This window comes from Triturus cristatus, chromosome 4_1 (genome assembly GCF_964204655.1).
Source record: "Triturus cristatus chromosome 4_1, aTriCri1.1, whole genome shotgun sequence".
Lineage (NCBI taxonomy): Eukaryota > Metazoa > Chordata > Amphibia > Caudata > Salamandridae > Triturus > Triturus cristatus.
The window spans coordinates 1,138,095,427-1,138,113,811 of record NC_140585.1 but is presented as its reverse complement, the minus strand read 5'-3'; the positions used below and the strand labels follow the sequence as shown (position 1 = coordinate 1,138,113,811).

General features: G+C 42.4%; 1 protein-coding gene across 1 annotated transcript in view; it reads right to left on the bottom strand.

The window, feature by feature from the left end:
• Positions 1–658: 658 nt before the first annotated feature.
• Positions 659–18,385, bottom strand: part of LOC146856178 (olfactory receptor 1G1-like) — a 28,856-nt gene continuing 11,129 nt past the window's right edge. The window contains exon 2 of the mRNA XM_085650707.1: positions 659–1,870. Coding sequence (XP_085506833.1) covers positions 930–1,859 — 930 coding nt within the window. The 5' untranslated portion in view covers positions 1,860–1,870 and the 3' untranslated portion in view covers positions 659–929. The remainder of the gene's footprint in view (positions 1,871–18,385) is intronic.

Here is an 18,385-nt window from a genome sequence, read left to right as displayed (position 1 = left end):
CACTTATTTGCAACCGTTTTGATATAAAATAGTTTCTAGTGCTTCTTTGATTTTTGCAAACATGCTTTAAAAAACCATAATGAGAGCCTCTCACCTTGCCTCAAAAAACAGTTTTCCTAACTTGATGGGTCAGAAAGTCTTGTTTTTATTAAAGACACTGAGCCGAGTATTATTTCTCTACAAGGATTTTAATAATTTTGTCGGCCCTAAAAATGTCTATTCATTTTAGTTCCTGCAGCCACTTTAAGAAATTTAACAATGCTTTGTGGATACTTCCCAGGAGATTCATGACTTTCTAGCAGCTTCTTTGATTCTTTTATTCATTCTTCCTGTTTCATCACTCCTAATTGACTCACAGATACAAGAGAAAAGGACATACTGCTCACAATCAAGAGTATTGCAGGGCCCTACACACTTTAATTGGGAGATTTCTCAATTATTTGTCATTGGCTGTCCATTTCCCTGAGGCTGTTGAGAAGTGGAGTTTTTGAATTTTACATGACTGCTCTTTGATTGAACACTGAAAAAGACAGCAAGATATTCACCTCTATGTCTTTAATAAAATTAAGACTTTTCATCACTACTAGATTGGAAAATCTGCATTTACATTATACCCCACATATAAACCTACTTGTAAATCTGAGTACTTTGGACAGAAACCACAATATATCACGACAGAAAATTAGACCAGTAAAAGAAGTGCTGCGTAAATTAACCATCCGAGTAGTCATAACTGTTCTCCTCAAAGGATAGTCCAAGCTGTCAATCGTATTTTTCGAACTAGGATTGATCACCTTTGTGCCAAAAAGGCACCGATTTTAGTGTTAACAAAAGTAGGATAAGGTTTGAATTCTAAAAATGGAATATGCAATCTTGATTAAGTGGAAGTGCGTTATAGCTAGCCACTATCACATCCAGACAAGTGAGCACTATGTGTATCTTTTATTTCTATGTATTGCCTTCTTGAAGGCCTCTTTGACTTCTTCATTCCTTAGACTGTAGATGATCGGATTTAGCATTGGGGCAAAAACTGTGTAGAATAGCGAAGCAAGTTTATCTTGCCTCATTGATGCACTCGAAGGTTTCAGATGGGTAAAAGCACCTGTCCCAAAAAACAGGAAGACCACCATCAGATGTGCTGAGCAGGTGGAAAAGACCTTCTTCTTTCCCTCTGAAGAAGGGATCTTCAGGATGATCCTGATAATGTGCACATAGGACAAGCAAATAATCACAAAGGTCACCAAAGTCACACCCCCAGCCAATGTGAAGAGCACAATTTCATTGGGCAGAGTATTGGTGCATGACAGTTTCAGCAATGCTGGAAATTCACATAGTAGATTGTCAATAATGTTTGCTCCACAAAACGATAATTGAGATAGAAGAAAGGTGTTTACAAAAGAAAACACAACACCGCCTATCCACGAAAAGGAAACAACTTGGATACAAAACCTTCTGTTCATGAGTAGGGTGTAATTTAAAGGTTGGCAGATGGCGACATAGCGATCATAACACATAGCAGTGAGGATTAAGACATCTGTGAACGGAAGCAAGAGAATGACAAAGACCTGGATAAGGCATTCAAAAAATGCAATGTGTTTCTTCTGTACCAAAAGGTCTTTCAGCATCCTGGGGACAGTCACTGTAACAGAGACAATATCAAGACAGGACAGGACCAGGATGAAGAAGTACATGGGTGTGTGTAGCTTTGTAGTGACTGTGATGAGTGCTATGACCATGATGTTTCCCAGCAGCGCAGTGATATAGACGAGCAGGAAGCAAGCGAATAGCGCATCTTGAATATCTCTATTGAAGGTAAATCCCAGAAGTATGAAACTCAAGCTTGTGGTCCGATTTCTCATGTCACTAATGCCTGATGATTAAAACAGAGAAAATAAGGGGTAAACAGAATTTTATTACAGTAACATTCTTGTTCATTTCATCACTCCAAATTATTTCTACCAACTCAAGGAAACTGGTGAGTACCAGCTTTACTCTCCATTTCTTTGTAAGCTTGCCCATAGCTTTAAAAAAAATAAAGTAACTATTCCTTCCCTCTTAAAGAATCCATCTAGTGCAAATAAAATTAACAGTTCTTTTTGTGCAGGTCTGCATTGTTGGCAATCACCAACAATAAGCATTCTAGAATGTTACTTTGTTTAATGAGGTTTGGTTTGTTTTTTAGATCTATTGTGACATCATTCACCCGATGGCCCCAGTAATGAGCTTTTCCTGGTACCCTTAGTTTGCTATGACTATGCTATTGATTCTGAAAGATCACTAGCTCTTCTTTATTTATCATCCTTAAACAGCCGGCCACCTATATTCACCTATACTATTATTAATTTGGACTGACTAGATCTGCATCAGCCAAAGAGAAATTTCTATAGAAAGTGAAATTATTAATTTTAACAAGAGACCTTGTCCATCTTCTTGAAACCTGTGAGAGTCACAAGACACGATTTTTCTCATGCCACTGTCGAGCGTAGATGGATGCTTAAGCAACTCTTCACCCCCTTCCAGCAACTTGGAGCTGAAGTTTACCTACAGAACCCAGCCCGTCTAAAGGTCGTCTACAAGGGCTCCATACAGAGCTTCATCTCTGAAGTTCAGGCCCAGGCGTGTTTACAGGAAATCACTGGCCAAAATGCGAATCATATCAACAAGACTTAATGGATAATAGACTTAAAATTTGTCTATCATGAATCCAACTACAAAGTCACTATCTACTCAACTGTTTTCTCTTCTCCTCTCTTCCACACTGCATTTTTGTGTAGCAATTTAGAAAACTCTCAGTAGATAGTTGATGGTAGAGCTCATTTTTTCAATGTCTCAAAGTTAGATCCCATTTTTTCCCTCTTAGGGGGGCTGAACATATTTTTCTCTTTTTTCCTTATCATGCTGCACTGAGGACATTCAGGGCACTGTGGGGCACTGTGGGGGGACAGTGGGGGGGACTGTGGGGGGGTTCTGAATGGGCGGTCAGCCTGGCGGAGGCACAGGGCTATGATTGCTCAGATGACATCATCCTGACCCGGGCAGGACCAGGTAACCTCAGCAATAGGTGGCGGGTGGAGGGAGGGCCAGGATGGGAAGGAGAAGGGCGAGGCAGGGTTGGCAACACAGTCTGAAATGTCTCGATTCTCCTTTATTCTTTTCTTTTCGCTTTTTTTCCCTGCATCCTAGATAAGTAAACTCCGTATTGCTACGATTAATATCTGTGACCTAAATTACCCCAAAAAGACTCGGAATACTGCAGATGGTCTACGCTTATTGAAGGCCGACATAATTTGCATGCAAGAGACTCACATCAAGAGATCTCAGCAGCATTTACTCAAAACACTTGGATATACTCTGGTGGGGGAAACCATACAAAGTTCACGTACATGTGGGCTCGCGATCCTGACAGCTAACAGTACTATACAATTTAGGCGCACTTCAGTAGATCAACTAGGGAGATGGGAGATGGGTAATTACAGAATGTTGCAGTGAAAATGGGGACCTTCTCACCATCTGCTCGATCTATGGCAGCATGCTAGATGACCCAGAAGTTTTTCTTAATATAAATAATGAATTAGCCACTTGGCCACTCCCCGTAATTATTTGTGGGGACCTCAACATCAGCATACCCACAGATAAGTAGTATCACAGTGTTTTTATCCCAGCTGAAGCACCTTATTAATAAACAAGAATTAGGATCCTGAAGGTTTTTTTTTTACTTGCAGTTAGGTTTAAGTAAGAGCGTCGCTTACAAACCACGTTGAGTCCACCCACACACACTAGGTGCAGTGGGTGAGGATCCGTTGTTGAAGGATGCCACTGGTGGGGTACTAGTGGTACCAGTGTGACTTTGAAATAGATGGGCACACACGTCGCCGGCTACCACGCCGTATCCATGGAAACAAATATTACATGCGATTCTTCTTTTGAACTTTGGACTGATGAAATGACTATCCACTGTGAAAATATATTGTGATTCTTATGAGTCTCTTCTCAAGATGAAACGCGTTGGCTATGGTCCTTTGAATTTTAACGAACACTGAATAAAGAATCAATTGAAACAAAAAAAAAATTTGGAATCCGGGAATCTTTTTTATGTGCTTACTATTGTGAACTGTTTTTGATCATACTTTGCTGAGTGCTGAACTAATCGCTTTGATGTATCCAAATTAGTGCAGACAACATAGTGCTCAGACAGTGAATTAATATGTATACAACAACATAGAACAAGACAGTGAACAGATTCCAAGGTTGTTTATGATTTTATATCAAACAAACGAAGGCAGAAATCCTATCTGTTCATATATGGTATCAACAAGAACAAAAGAGTGTGCTGTTCCAAAGACAAAGGTATGTCAAGAAAAATCCCTAAAGGTGGATTTTATTACAAAGTGAAAAAGGGGTTTGAACTTTCTCACTTTTGTGTATATTTTGTGTAATTGCGTATTTACAGGTCACTCAAGAGAAACATCCTATATCTGATACACAAGCCCTCACCCAGCGAAGTGGCATGCTTCATCATGGGGCTTTGCTCCTTGCTGGACTTCTTTTAATACTCGGGAAGCTGAGTAATGCCTGCATTATATTGGAGTGAGGGAAGAAAGGGTTGTAGATTGGAGAAATAAGTGGTTTAAAATTTGCTATCGGTTAAAAAAAGGGAGCACTTTAATGGGAACTAATAAGAGCTCATGCCAAGAATAAAAACAAGCACTGAATCCAAGAGGACACCAATAAATCCTGGATTCTTATAGGAGGTCTACATGTTTCTTGCCATGACCTGCTCACAAAGGAATCAAATGCAATTCATCAGGACTGCAAAAATAGACCTAATTTTCCTATTCAGTGGATAGGTTGTATATTAGATTAACGTGTCAAAAGAGTCTCACAATGTGGAGCCTTCTATTGTAACCCACTATTTAGAGTGAATAGACCGCATGAAATACATTGGGATGCTGTCAGAGCATGCCATTCGCATTGGTAAGGAGGGGCGGCTCCGAGCGTCGCACCACTGCTCTTTGAGCAGGAAAAATAAGACGATAATAACATAGTTATTATCATTTTATTTTTCGCAGGTTCGGGGCTGGGTTAGGGTGCGGCAGAGCTGAAGACACAGGGGGAGGAGTGGTTTGCACACTCCAAGTGCGTATGATTGCTTAGCCGGCCATCTCGGGCCGGCCAAAGAGTCATGCGCACTTTGCATGTTTCCCACCAGGCTGCATTACACAACCTGGTGGGAAGCATGTCTAGGCCCCCAGCCCCCATCTGAGCGCCAATCACATTGCTGCATTGTACCGTTGTGATTGGCTATGGGGAGCCTAGGTGCTGCCTGGTTCCGGACTCGCCGAGAAGCAGAGAAGAGACGCGCTGGTGGAAGTGGTAAGTGTTATTTTTAAATTTATTTTGCCCCCCTGCCATTCTCCTACCCCTCTACCCTCATTCCCTGCCAGCCACTACTGTTGGCAAGTAGATATTTTAATCAGTATTTCATGTTAGTCATTTTAATGATATGCAAATTAGAATTGTGAAAAACATGTATTTTCTTTTGTTATAGTAGTCACTTTTATAAATAATAATTTATAATTAAATATCTATATTAATGAAAATGTAATTCAATAAAGTGAATTATTTGAAGAAAGTTTAAAAATATATATATTAAATTTAGAATTGTAAAAAAGACTTTTATTAAAATAATTCAAATATTTTTAGGTAAACAATTCTCATTGTAGAAATATTGTTTAATTTTTATTGTAAAAATTTGTTTTACATTTTCTGATTTATTAATGTTGGATTATGATTTTATTTTTTACTTTATGGTTCAAAGTTTAGGAATGGTAGCAAATATGTAAAAAAATATAATATTTATTAATAGTGATACAAATATTCTCTTATGTTAATGTTTAAATATGAATATATAGGTTTGTTGTTATGGTTAGTGTCTTTTTTATGTAAATGTTCATTTATTTTATAGATTCAAAAATGTGTGACTATGGAGTGATGATTGTATATGTAAAATGTTTAGTCTGTAGCAGCATGCATTAAATGTTTTAGATTGGAGTGGGAATATTAATTTTCACCCATCTAGTGTCCAATACCTTCCTAAAATTGGTATTGATTGTAGTGGGAACAATACCTTTTCCCCAACTTAGAAAAGATTGGAGTGGGGAATAGTAAATGTTATCCCTTTTTAGTGCCCGACACTTTCCTAAAAATGGTTTATAATGGAGTGTGATTATTTTTTTTATTTTTTTTATGTGAAATTCTTTGCTTAAATTGGATTTGTATCTAGTAGAAATAGTTTGTATTATTTAATTTGTATTGTTGGTGATTAGGCATAACACAAAAATAGTTGGATTTTTTAAATAAATATTATTAATTACATATTTTTATAAAATAAAGACATGCAACATTTCTCTAATTTTTTTTGTATTCAAAGTTTATTTAATGTATATTTTTGCATTTTTAAACATACATTTCAATTTAAAGATTAACATTTATATATGAACGCTAATTTAAGTTTAATTTATGTTAAATATGTAGAGTGATCGTTTTTAATATACATATATATGTATATATATATGTATATATTAGTAGTAGAAAACGTCCCTCTCTGCTCTTCACTTCAGCAGAAAATGAAGGTACGGACCTCTCTCCTCCGAAGAAAATAACAGAATCCCACAACTGCAAGGAGTGGGTGAAGCAGGTATTTTAATTTTTCCCAAATAGATGTCAGTAAATCACAGGACCAGTGTCCTCCATGACGCGTTTCGCTCCACGCAGGGAGCTTGATCACATGATGCATTGCATTGTGATGACGAAATAAATAGAGAGACAACACCAAAATATAGTGAAAATAGAAAAAAGACTAAAACTATCAACAAAATAAGTCTCAAAATGTCCGAAAAAATGCCCAGGCATGATGGTTATAAAAGGTATAAAAATTCTGATGCAAAAAATAGATAATACTGATAATAAAGGTTTGAATAATGTCAAAAAATACACATAGGTAGCAGACGGGCGGTAGTCAAAATAAATACATAGTGCATATATTCCGCCTCTAAAGATACCTAAAATGTAGAGAATCTAACAAATAAAGGACAAATGTCCATGCAAAATGCCCACATGGTACTAATAAATTGCATCTAACAGAACATACCAGTCCTTATACAAAACTACGGACATTAAAAAAATGAGACAAAAGACAATTAGGAGGTAAAGTGCATAGAGAGGTAGCTGAATATAACAAAGCATATGACAATGAATAAGGACACACACACAGTTCCCAATATTATGTAACGACAGGCACGTATCACATTCAATTGTACATTTAAAAATAAACTGAGAGAATAATCTTATCACCAATTAAAAACGTCAAAAAAATCTAAAATCCAAAAAGACATGAGGTAGAACATTGGTGACAAGAAATTCAGCAATATCAGTGCAACAATAAAAACTGCTGGACGCCATAAATAGCTAAAATCTCATAATAGAAAAATGCCTAAAAAAATATATTTTTTAACACACTCTATACATAAAATTACCCCGATAATAAATAGTCTGTAAAAAATCTAAAAACTAAGGTGCTAGTGCAGGAACAGTGTAAAATAGAGCTATAAAATACTAATGATCTTAAAAGCAATAGCAGCAAGTCAATGAGAGGGAACATATCAAATGAGGGGAGAAATTGACAACAATTAAAATGTGTAGTATAAACAGTAAGACAATGTACCTAAAAAGTGATAATGAATGTAATACAGTAATCATAGAAAATTATGCAGATCTTCGTTCATGTTTAGGCCATTGGGGACTCTTGTATCGAGAGCTAGAATAAAATGGGACTCCCGTTGTCTCAATAACTTATCACGATTGCCACCCCGTCCGGGGTTGGCAACTGACCCAATGACCGTGAACTCCAAATCCTTTAATTTGTTCTCATGGATGGATTTGAAGTGCCTAGCAACCGGGTAGTTGTGGTCAGAATTGACAATAGCTCTCACATGTTGAAGAATACGCTTATGCACAGGAAGTTTGGTACTACCAATATATTCTAAATCACATGTGCATTTGAGTTTGTAAATAGCATATTCTGTGCGGCAGGTTAAATGCCCTTGGATAGCTATCTCATTGTCACTGAAAGCTGTTTTGTAATGCGTACTATTGGTAGCAAAAGTGCACGCTCGGCAAGAATTACATTTGAAAAAACCTGTCCTAGTTAGCCAAGTGCCTTTAGTGCTAGGCACAAGCATTGGTCTCACAAGGGCATCCCTCATTGAAGGAGCCTTTCAAAAGGTAATGGACGGGAGAATAGGAAGGATAGGGCCAAGAATGTTGTCAGTTAAGATGATGGGCCATTCTGAATAAATAATCTTGCTGATGGCATTTTCTTGAGCACAAAACGTTGTAATCAAGCGTATTGACTGTACCAAAGGTTCTGAAATCATAATTACATTTTTAGTGCTAGGCTGCAGTAAATTGACTCTTGGTTTACTATTGGCCTTGTTAAGGGCAAGGGTCAAGAGATGAGCTTTATAACCCCTATCCATGAATCTACTAAATGCTGCCTTCTGACATTCAGTGGAGACCAATTCCGAACTACAAATTCTTCGATTGCAAATGAATTCGCCATAAGGTATGCTGTTAATTAAGTGCCGAGGATGTGCACTATTAGCATGAAGAATGGAATTACCCGCAGTAATTTTTCTATGTAACTTAGTACAAAGTTTGTCATTGTCTATATACACCAAGACATCTAGAAATTCAACAGAGAGGCTGTCAATAGAAACAGTAAACTTAAGATTTAAATCATTCACATTAATGTCTTTAACAAATATCATGGCATCCTCCTTGGAACCCTTCCAGACCGAAAATAGATTGTCAATGTATCGCCAATAATGGACTACATGACTCCACCAGTGCTTATGAGCGACCATGAGGACATTCCTCTCCCACCAACCCACATGCAAGCATGAGTAGCTAGGGGAGAAGCAAGCCCCCATGGCCACGGCCACCCCGCGCACTTGATGGAAAAAGTCACTCTGGAAAAGAAAAAAAAAAAAAAAGTTAGTGGATAAACATAATTCAATCATCTCTAGAAGCATGGTATTATGCTCCAACATGTTAAAGTCCCTGTTTTCCAAGAAGTATTTCGTGGCATTCGTGCCTTGTTTATGATCTATACTCGTATAGAGGGATTCAAAATCCATCACTACCAACAAGTAGTCAGAACACCAAGTGATATCTTTAACCTTGTTCAAAAAATCAGTAGTATATGTATATATATCTATATCTATATTAGTATTAGTATTTAAGTTGTTTAAATGTTTGTAGTTGATGGAAAAATGTTGTTGTATAGTTATGAATTTAGTTATATATTTTATTGGAGTGAATTGTAAATATTTTGTTGATGTAATATATTTATTTTTAATTTAAACTTGTATAAAATGTTTTATGTTTATTTTAAATAATAGATTTATGTAAAACGTTGCCTCAAGTATGTATGCCAAGCAGCAGATATTCTGCATATGTTACATGCATATCCTGCCCTTAAAGGATTCTGGGGCGAGATGTCTCAATTGTCTTTTGCAAGTCTAGGATATGAACTCCAGTTAACTCCTACAGAAATAGTGCTGGGATACAGTATGGAGTTCGACATTGGGCTAAGACGCCTACTGTCTATACTTATAGTCTCAGCCATACTCTATATTGCCAGATCTTGGTTTCAGTAGTCCCTCCGTGGGTTACTAAGTCATGGGGAACCATCCAGCAAATACATGACTCCAAACAGGCTTTGGCTAGAGTAAGGAGTACTCAATCACTCAGGAGGTTTGACAGAATATGGCACGGTTCAACTGGGATCTGTAGATTGAGGTTTATCAATGGTCACGGTCTTGTGTAGATTGAATGTACGTATTTTTCTTTTTTTATGCTGCATGTCTTATGCATTGCCCCTCTCGTACTGTAATTATGAGTTCATCATTGATTGAGCTCTTGGTCTTCTATTCTCCCTGCACCAGGTTGTTACACAATTTTTTTGTAGGATATAATAATGAACAATATTATGTATGCCCATTGGATCATCAATGGGGTTTGTGGTCGGATTAATTCTGACATAATAAAAATATATTTTTTTAATTTGTTTTTTATATTTAAATGTTTATTTGAAGGTGATGATATTTGTGTTGTCGATATTAGTAGAAAATCGATCTTAATGATTTTTGTATTCACTATATTTGTGGTTTTATTAGTTAAGTATAGGAAGTCAATATTTTTGTTCATGATATTTACTTTCCAATATTTTTGTGTTTCGATATTGTATGCATCGATATGTCAGTGATCCCTTATTGAAGGGCCCATGGTTCCATGATTTCTATGGAACTTTAGTCAGATGGCTTTTGTCTGGATGAGGCCCGAAGACTAACTACAGGTTGAAACATTGATATCCCATTCCTAAATTGCTTTCAAAACATGTTATGCTTCACCAGGAGATACCATATATGAGCAGGCAGGATCTCGGCTTACGTTAGTTTGATATAAAATCATATGCAATCTTGGAATCTGTTCACTGTCTTGTTCTATATTGTTGCATGCATATTAGTTCACTGTCCAAGCACTGCATTGTCTGTACTGATTTGGATACATACTGAAATGTATAATGCGTAATACTAAAAGTGTGAAAATTATCATCAGGCAAGATAATTTGTCCTGTATCCATTTTCAATAATATTGATTATGATACAAGTTACTAATTGAGTGTGCACACAAAGCAAGTAGCAGTGTTGGTGAATGAGTCCCACACGACACACATGTTCGGCTTATTACTGTAGGGAACTTAGGCACTATTCGCCAGCATGTTTGCCTTAGTTTCAAAGTTAGACATGCTCACTCAGTTCGAGGGTTGTAGGCTTTGGAAGGCTTTCTCAGACACCCCCAGCTTGCATCCATAAAGTGGAAGGAGGTGGATCTAACACAGTGAGTGCACTCAAGGCAGATGAAAGACATGTTTTCTTGAGCTTAAATTAGCTAGCGGCGGAAGGCATTCGTATAGTTTCACTTGGCAAGTGTACAAGATTAGTCAGGACTTTGATGAAGACAGAGTCCTGAACAGGTAGAAAAGGCTTCGGCTAGGTGTGCTTTCACAGGGTTATTGTATAAGTAGAAGACAGATAGGGTAGTACAGATACACATGCCATCTTTTCATCTTCACCTACCTACTCAAACCCATTGGTGCCACACTCACCCCGATACTGAATCACTTTCTCACTCAACAAAGCGGATGACTTCAAACCATAAAAGAACATAGCAGGCAGCCTCCTCCCTCAAGCTCCTAACACACACACACCCTGCACCTCAAACAGCTAAACCGACTCCCCATCCACAGCTCTTTTTAAACTCCTGACACACACATTCAAAGACTTACGCTGCACTGGGTCAGCATACCTCAATACTGCCTCCGATTTCAGAAGCCTTCCAGACAAGTTTGCTCAGCCTGACTTGTACTCACACACATTCCATGCATATGCAGCACCAGAACAAGGAGAGATGACTTCTAATTGTACTTCTAAAAACTCAAAATGTAGGTTTAGTTTGCCTTTTTTCTCAGTCCCCTCCTGGGAAATCCTAAACCCTGGGTACCTTTAGAATCAAGAGGATGTTGGAAAAAAAGAACGCAAATTTGGCATGGATACGCTATGTGGAAAGAAGTAATGGAGCCCTAAGTGTGAACTACCCAAAATACCCCAAAGGCTGTAAGCAAATATTTTGTTACAATGAACCTCACAGGATACTGTAGTAGGCAATGTTTTTGATGTTGGTGACTGTTTAGAAACTAGACATTATTTGTGAGGCCTGCACAAAAAATATGTCTACATTTGTCCTTCACTGGGAACCAAACACCCCATTGTAGCGCTTGACTCTCAGAGAGTAGCATTGCCGAGCAGTCTAAGGCTTACTCAAGGGAGGTGGTGTGGGCTAGTAATTGCCATTTTCAAGTATGCAGAAATAACACTCAAAAATTGATTGTCCAGTCTATACTTTTCTTTATAAAAAGGAAGAGTATATTTATCACACACACACACACACACACTACTCAATACTAGGCATCAATTTACAAATATACATAAGCTGTTGGAATTACTTTGTGACTTTGCCTAACATTCCCACCCCTACCGCAGTGGGGGTGTGGTCTAGTACCACCACTCCCATGTATGCACATCATCTTGCCCCCAAATGCAATGGATTGACCATCACCTGGAGTGAGAGCCCTGCCCACTGGCACCATCCCAGTGGCGTCCCACCCGATATCTCACCCAGCATTTATAATGGGAACACCTGCCATTGTGACACATAACCCTGCCTGAGCATCTCATACTGACCATACAGTATAAACCATTAAATCACAGTGGCTGACAGTCTGGGCTGTTCATCAACTAATGCAGTAGCAAGAACACATGTCTAAGCATCCCTTAGAATGACAGGTACTTATATCTGGTAACAGTTATAACGCAATGCAATTAAAGCCCTTAAAAGGCATCACAGTTATAATCACAAGATTAAGCATTTACAACCGGACACCCTAGCAGGAATGCCTGGCAACATAACCCCACTTCGCTTATGATTTCACAATCACATGTGGCTTCCAGTCCCCAAAAGAAACAACATCATGTAAATGCACCACTGTGCAATGTAACCTTTCCACCTCTAGGGGATGTCACTTCAGTGACCATCCATGTTTAACCTTCCACCATTCAGCGCAGTCCCAAGCTTACGCATCCAGCTGCAGAACAAAAGTTCCAGCGTTGGATAAGCTTTACAAAACATGGCTAACCCAAGGGGGGTTCTTTCTTTTAAGTCCCCCAGAGACTGAGGGTAGGGACTTCCCATCTTCATGCTGGGGGGAGTCTGCTTGCTCCTGCAGCTCCCTCTGCACCTTTTGCAACAAAGGGGGGTGACCTCTCCTCCAGGGCCACCTCGCACCCAAAATACACAGTAATCCCCATGCCTTGCAAGGCATTATGGGGCACTTTGTGTGAAGAGCGCGCATATCAGAGCAGCGGCTCTCCCGCTACTCTGGGGAAAGCCGGGCTGTCCTGAACGGCAGCCTCATGCCCCATCTTACCTTTGTTGGGGGCCCGGTCCCACCCTGACCCCTTTCACTGCATGTACGTTGGAGAGCAGCTTGGTGAGCCCACCCACAACTGCCCTCTCCGGCTCCCCGACTAGCCAGGACCCTTGCATGCTGCCACGGGCAGGGCAGACACGGAGACTGCCGCTGGTCCAGCAGGGCCTCAGGAGAGTGCGACGGCACTCCCCCCACCTTCCAGCTGCTGCAGGGGAGTGCAGCGGCACTCCCCCTCTTCTCTAAGCACACCGGGGTCCGGAGTTGGGGTTCCCGGGCCCCTCCCAGGCCATCTTCTGCCTGTTCTTCGGGGTTGGGAACGGGGCTCCCTGGCTTGTCTTCTCCCACCGGAGGGTAAGTGCGACAGCACCCCCCCTCCTCCTCACCAGGGCCCAGAGTTAGGGAATCCGGGCCCCAAGATCTTCACAGGGAGTATGACGGCGCTCCCCGGCTTCATCTTCGGAAGGGCTTAGAGTTGGGGGTCCCGGGCACAACAGATATCTCTGCGGGGGCATGACGGTGCTCTCCATCCTCTGGTGTCATCGGGGGCCAAGGTGGGCTCATGGCATTCCCCCCCTTGGTGGCAATTTTATGGGGAGCACAACAGCGCTCCCTAACTTTACTTCCTCCTGGGATAGCCACCAGGACCAGATCCACCCCGGGGGCACATCCAAGACCGGCGGCGGAGACTCACACGCTTCGTCGGTCAGTGTAGAGGTCAAAGATTGTCTACCTTCTGGGGGGCATATCTGAGTCCCAGGGGACCAATTTCCACCATTAGGGCCTCTTCGTGCTCCTGGTGTCCAGCCCTAGCCACCAGGAGCCCTCTTCACCACCCTCCTGGTCTCCAGGTGGTGTACTCTACAAGGAGCTGTCTTCACTGCCTCCCTGCACCAGCCTTTCACCTGGCTCTCCATCTGGGCCTCTCTTCTCCTTGTGCAGAGGCCCAGGCTTCTCCTCACTGGCCGTGGACTCCCTCAAAGGCGCAGCCCAGAGTCCTGGGACAGTCAGGGGGTTCCTCCTTCCAACTGCCCATAGTGCCAGACTCCAGCACCTGTCTTCCTTAGTAAGACCACACCCTAGAGAGAGAGCTCCTCTTCCTGTGCAAGACCTTTTAAAATAATTTGGAGGGGGCTGGCAGGAAGGCCCTTCTGCCCTATCCTGCAGCGACACATCACCTCTCTGCCCCTGCTCCCTCCTTCCTGCACAGGCCTTTGGGATACTTCAAAATGGCGGCGTCCAGGGGTCTCATGCCAAATGGTCTCTGAAAAACCCCCTTCACCCCTTGCTGACTTCATGGCCTGGGCCAGGAGCAGGCCTTGTGCTTGGCACCGGGTGACAGCTGCTGATGGATAACACACAGCTTCACCCCCATCTCTCCCTCCTGGAGAGAAGACCTTCGCCCTTGGAATGCTTGCAGTGAAGGGTTAGCTACAGCTTGGGGAAGAAGGTAATTAATCCAGCCTGGCAAGGTCACACCCGGCCAGGCTCTGGTTATGAGCTGAGTCAGAGGAATATAACATTTCTGGATGGCCCATAAGCAGTGAAGATATGGCTTTGGAGTCAGCAGAATGCTTCTTTTTATACAACTTACAGTGTGCTTTGGAGCGTGTCAAGAATTTGTAGGCCCTAGAGAAGTGAAACTACCCTATGTGGTCCCTGTCTTCATGGGAGAGTAATGGAGTGTTCCTCCAGTGACAACAGTAACGCACACTGACTTTCCCTTACAATTGTCTCCCCACAATATAAAGCCTATTCCATGTCACCACCCAACGCTGCATATTTCCTGACACACCATTCTATCTGTACCTGCTCCTGGGATGTGCTCAACAGGAATCTCCTGCATGCAGCCCTTCCACGGGTGCACACGCATGTGCACACATGTCTACATGTAACCAGTATGGTGCCCCTTACTCCGGCTGAAGCACAGTGGCCTTCTCTCACAAGGGGGACACGGTGCAATCCACATGCAGTCTGTTTCATCATGAGTTCACTGTGGGTGAGTCCCAGCTTATGAGACTCTCCGACAGTAAAAGCTCATAAATTAGGTTTTCAAAAAGCAAACAATCCGGGCAGCTTAGATGGTAAGAACCACCTTCTAACACACCCCGCACCCAGCTGATTCCTACGGGGAAGAAATAGACACTATGCATGGGTACTCTTCCCCTAGTCAGCATAACCAGTTATAAGGGGTTCTGAACAGACCCCCCCTACTCACCAGTTATACGCTCAGACCACCTACTCCTTCCAGCCACAAGACCTCCACTCATTACAGGGATCCCAGACTCCCTTAGGAACCCTAATAGCCCTAGGGTGGATGCATCTAGGTCACTCATGGTCTACATGGATTGACCCTAACTAGGCCTACTCTTGCCCTTGGTCATGCAACACTATCCCTACCACCTCTCTGGACAAGGGAAAAGTGCCTCAGCACTGATGCGGTCACCTGGGATAGGTCTAAACCCCATCCCCTGGGTCCCTAGCTGGTCCCTCTTCTGGAGATTATTCCACCCAGTACCCTCTTTCTCTTGGTCCTTGCACCCTAAAGATGCAACCTCTACGGACCCTCACCCTCAGCCTGTAGCTGGGGTAATTCAACTGCCACCCCCCTTTTGGATGACTGTCTTCCCTAAAGAAAGCCCAGCCACTCATGCTTCTCCCTTACAGAGAAGCACTGTTGGCCCCTGGCCTAAATCCCTGATAGGACCTCAGACCGGTCTCACCACCACACCAGTACCAGGGAGGAACACTGAGGGTACCCCATCAGACATACTGCAGTTCATTCCCCCAGTTGGTAGCACCCTGCGGAAACTACTCCATTGTGAGAACAGGGCCTACGCACCTTTCCCTCCGAGAGACGTGTTTTCCTCCCGGAGTATCCTGAGAGAGCCTGTGAGCCCTGAGTCAGCTACACTGGGGCCCACCTCTCAGAGCCCTCCTTGGTCTCCCTGCAGTACCGTGGGAGACCGTCCAAGGACCCTCATGATCCCTGGGTGGCCTGCACCACCCCTTCTGAAGCGCAGGGCCTCTTCACTGAAGATGGGCCCCACCTGCCTTCAGGGTGGTACTACTACAATCAGCCAGGGACCCTCAAGATCCCGGCTGGCCCACACCACCCTCCTCTCAAGCACAGGGTCACTTCACTTAAGATGGGCCCCACCTGTCTTCAGGGGGTACTAACTGACAGATGTCCACCTCCTGCATCAAGCTAGGGGAACACCCCCATGCTCCCAGTCCTGGGGTCCAACCCCCCAGGGCCTACATAACTGGTCTCTGGCCAGGCATCGCCCCAGCCACCACCTCAAGATCACAACACAAGCTCCAGGGTAACCCACCTACCCTACCCTGACACTTTAGGCTCCACAACTAACCCTTCACCTGGAATCTCAGATCTCCACTGGGTCAGTTACTTAGCCCGCCTAGAGTGCCTAGGGGCCCTAACTCACCCTAGCTCAAGAACTACCCTCCTTTGGGGCCACCCACTACCATGGGCCACCCCTGGGTTGCTCACCCTCCACACCGGTCAACCTGGGGGGCCTTCCGGACACACAGCTCTACTGCACCCTTCTCCCACCATGGGAAAGGTTTCTTGGGGTCTCCCACTCTGGGTACCCCTGGAGTGTCACTACTCGGGGTTAAGAAACCTCCTGTCTCACCCTTCCAGTAGTTTTGACCTGCGCCAATGGCAAGAAAAGTTTCCGCGGGGAAAGGCTAGCTGTGGCCCCTTCTGTGTAAACCTACCTTGCCCTTAAAAAGAGCAAGAATTTCCCAGGACCTCCTACTTTTCCTGTCCCACCAAAGTCCGATCCACCCCTACACCCCAATCTGTGATGTGGCTATTAGCTGCTGTACCTATACCTCTTGAGAAGACACCCTCCTCATGCAGGTGTAGTGTTAGGGTTCAAAGGGTACAATATGTCTTAGAACACTCATATGCAATCATTTCCTGGAAAGCACCATCCCCCGCCATCACATTATAATCAACATAACTCAGTCATATCAAAACAGTTTAACACTTAAAACATAATATCTTCATATGACATATGTGAGCGGGGCTTTCCTTTCCCATACTTTTAGTTCACATAACCAAACCTTTGAACCCTTCTCAGAGGCTTGTGCTCTATCATTTGCTCATTACTGCATAGGTAATGTGTGGCAAAACTGGACTTTTCAAATGCTAAACATGCGTACCAGAATGGGATACTATGTTTCCCGCCGCTAGACACCAATGTTGAAAAATGAGGCATTATTTGTGAGGCCTGCACAAACAATATGTCTACATTTGTCCTTCACTGGGAACCAAACACCCCATTGTAGCGCTTGACTCTCAGAGGGTAGCGTCACAGAGCAGTCTAAGGCTTACTCACGGGAGGTGGTGTGGGCTAGTAATCGCCATTTACAAGTGCGCAGAAATAACACTCAAAAATTGATTGTTCAGTCTATAATTTTCTTTATAAAAAGGAAGAGTATAGTTATTACACATACACACTACTCAATACTATGCATCAATTTACAAATTTACATAAGCTGTTGGAATTACTTCGTGACTTTGCATAACATTCCCCCCCCCACAGGGGGGGTGTGGTCTAGTACCACCACTCCCATGTATGCACATCATTTTGCACCCAAATGCAATGGATTGACCATAACCTGGAGTGAGGGCCCTGCCCACTGTCACCATCCCAGTGGCGGCCCACCCCATTGTCACACCCAGCATTTAGAATGGGAACACCTGCCATTGTGACACATAGCCCTGACTGAGCATCTCAAACTGACCATACAATATACACACTTGAATCACAGCGGCTGACAGTCGGGTTGTTCATCAACTAATGCAGTAGCAAGAATACATGTCTAAGCATCCCTTAGAATCACAGGTACTTATCATATTTGATTTTTTACATTTCCGTCTGTTTTTATCCATATTTATTTTTATGTCATTTTATCTGTATATATCCGCATTTATTTTTGTCGCAAGAAAAAAAAGACGTTGCAGCTAGTATTTTTCCACATTTATTTAAATAGACAGTGCACACGGTTGTTATAGGTTTAGCTATATGTTTATATGTGCCAAATTAAGTAAACACAATACAGTCATCTGAAACTTTGCCATTGTAATACAAGTAACAGTGGTGTCAGAGAAATTACTTTCAGTAATATTAGAGAGCTGCTGCTGTGTTACCTTATTGAAGACACTGTCACTAGCCATTATTATTAGATGTAAACACAATTTGAATTTAAACGAGTGCACCTGTGCACTTTCAGTGACCTGGCTAA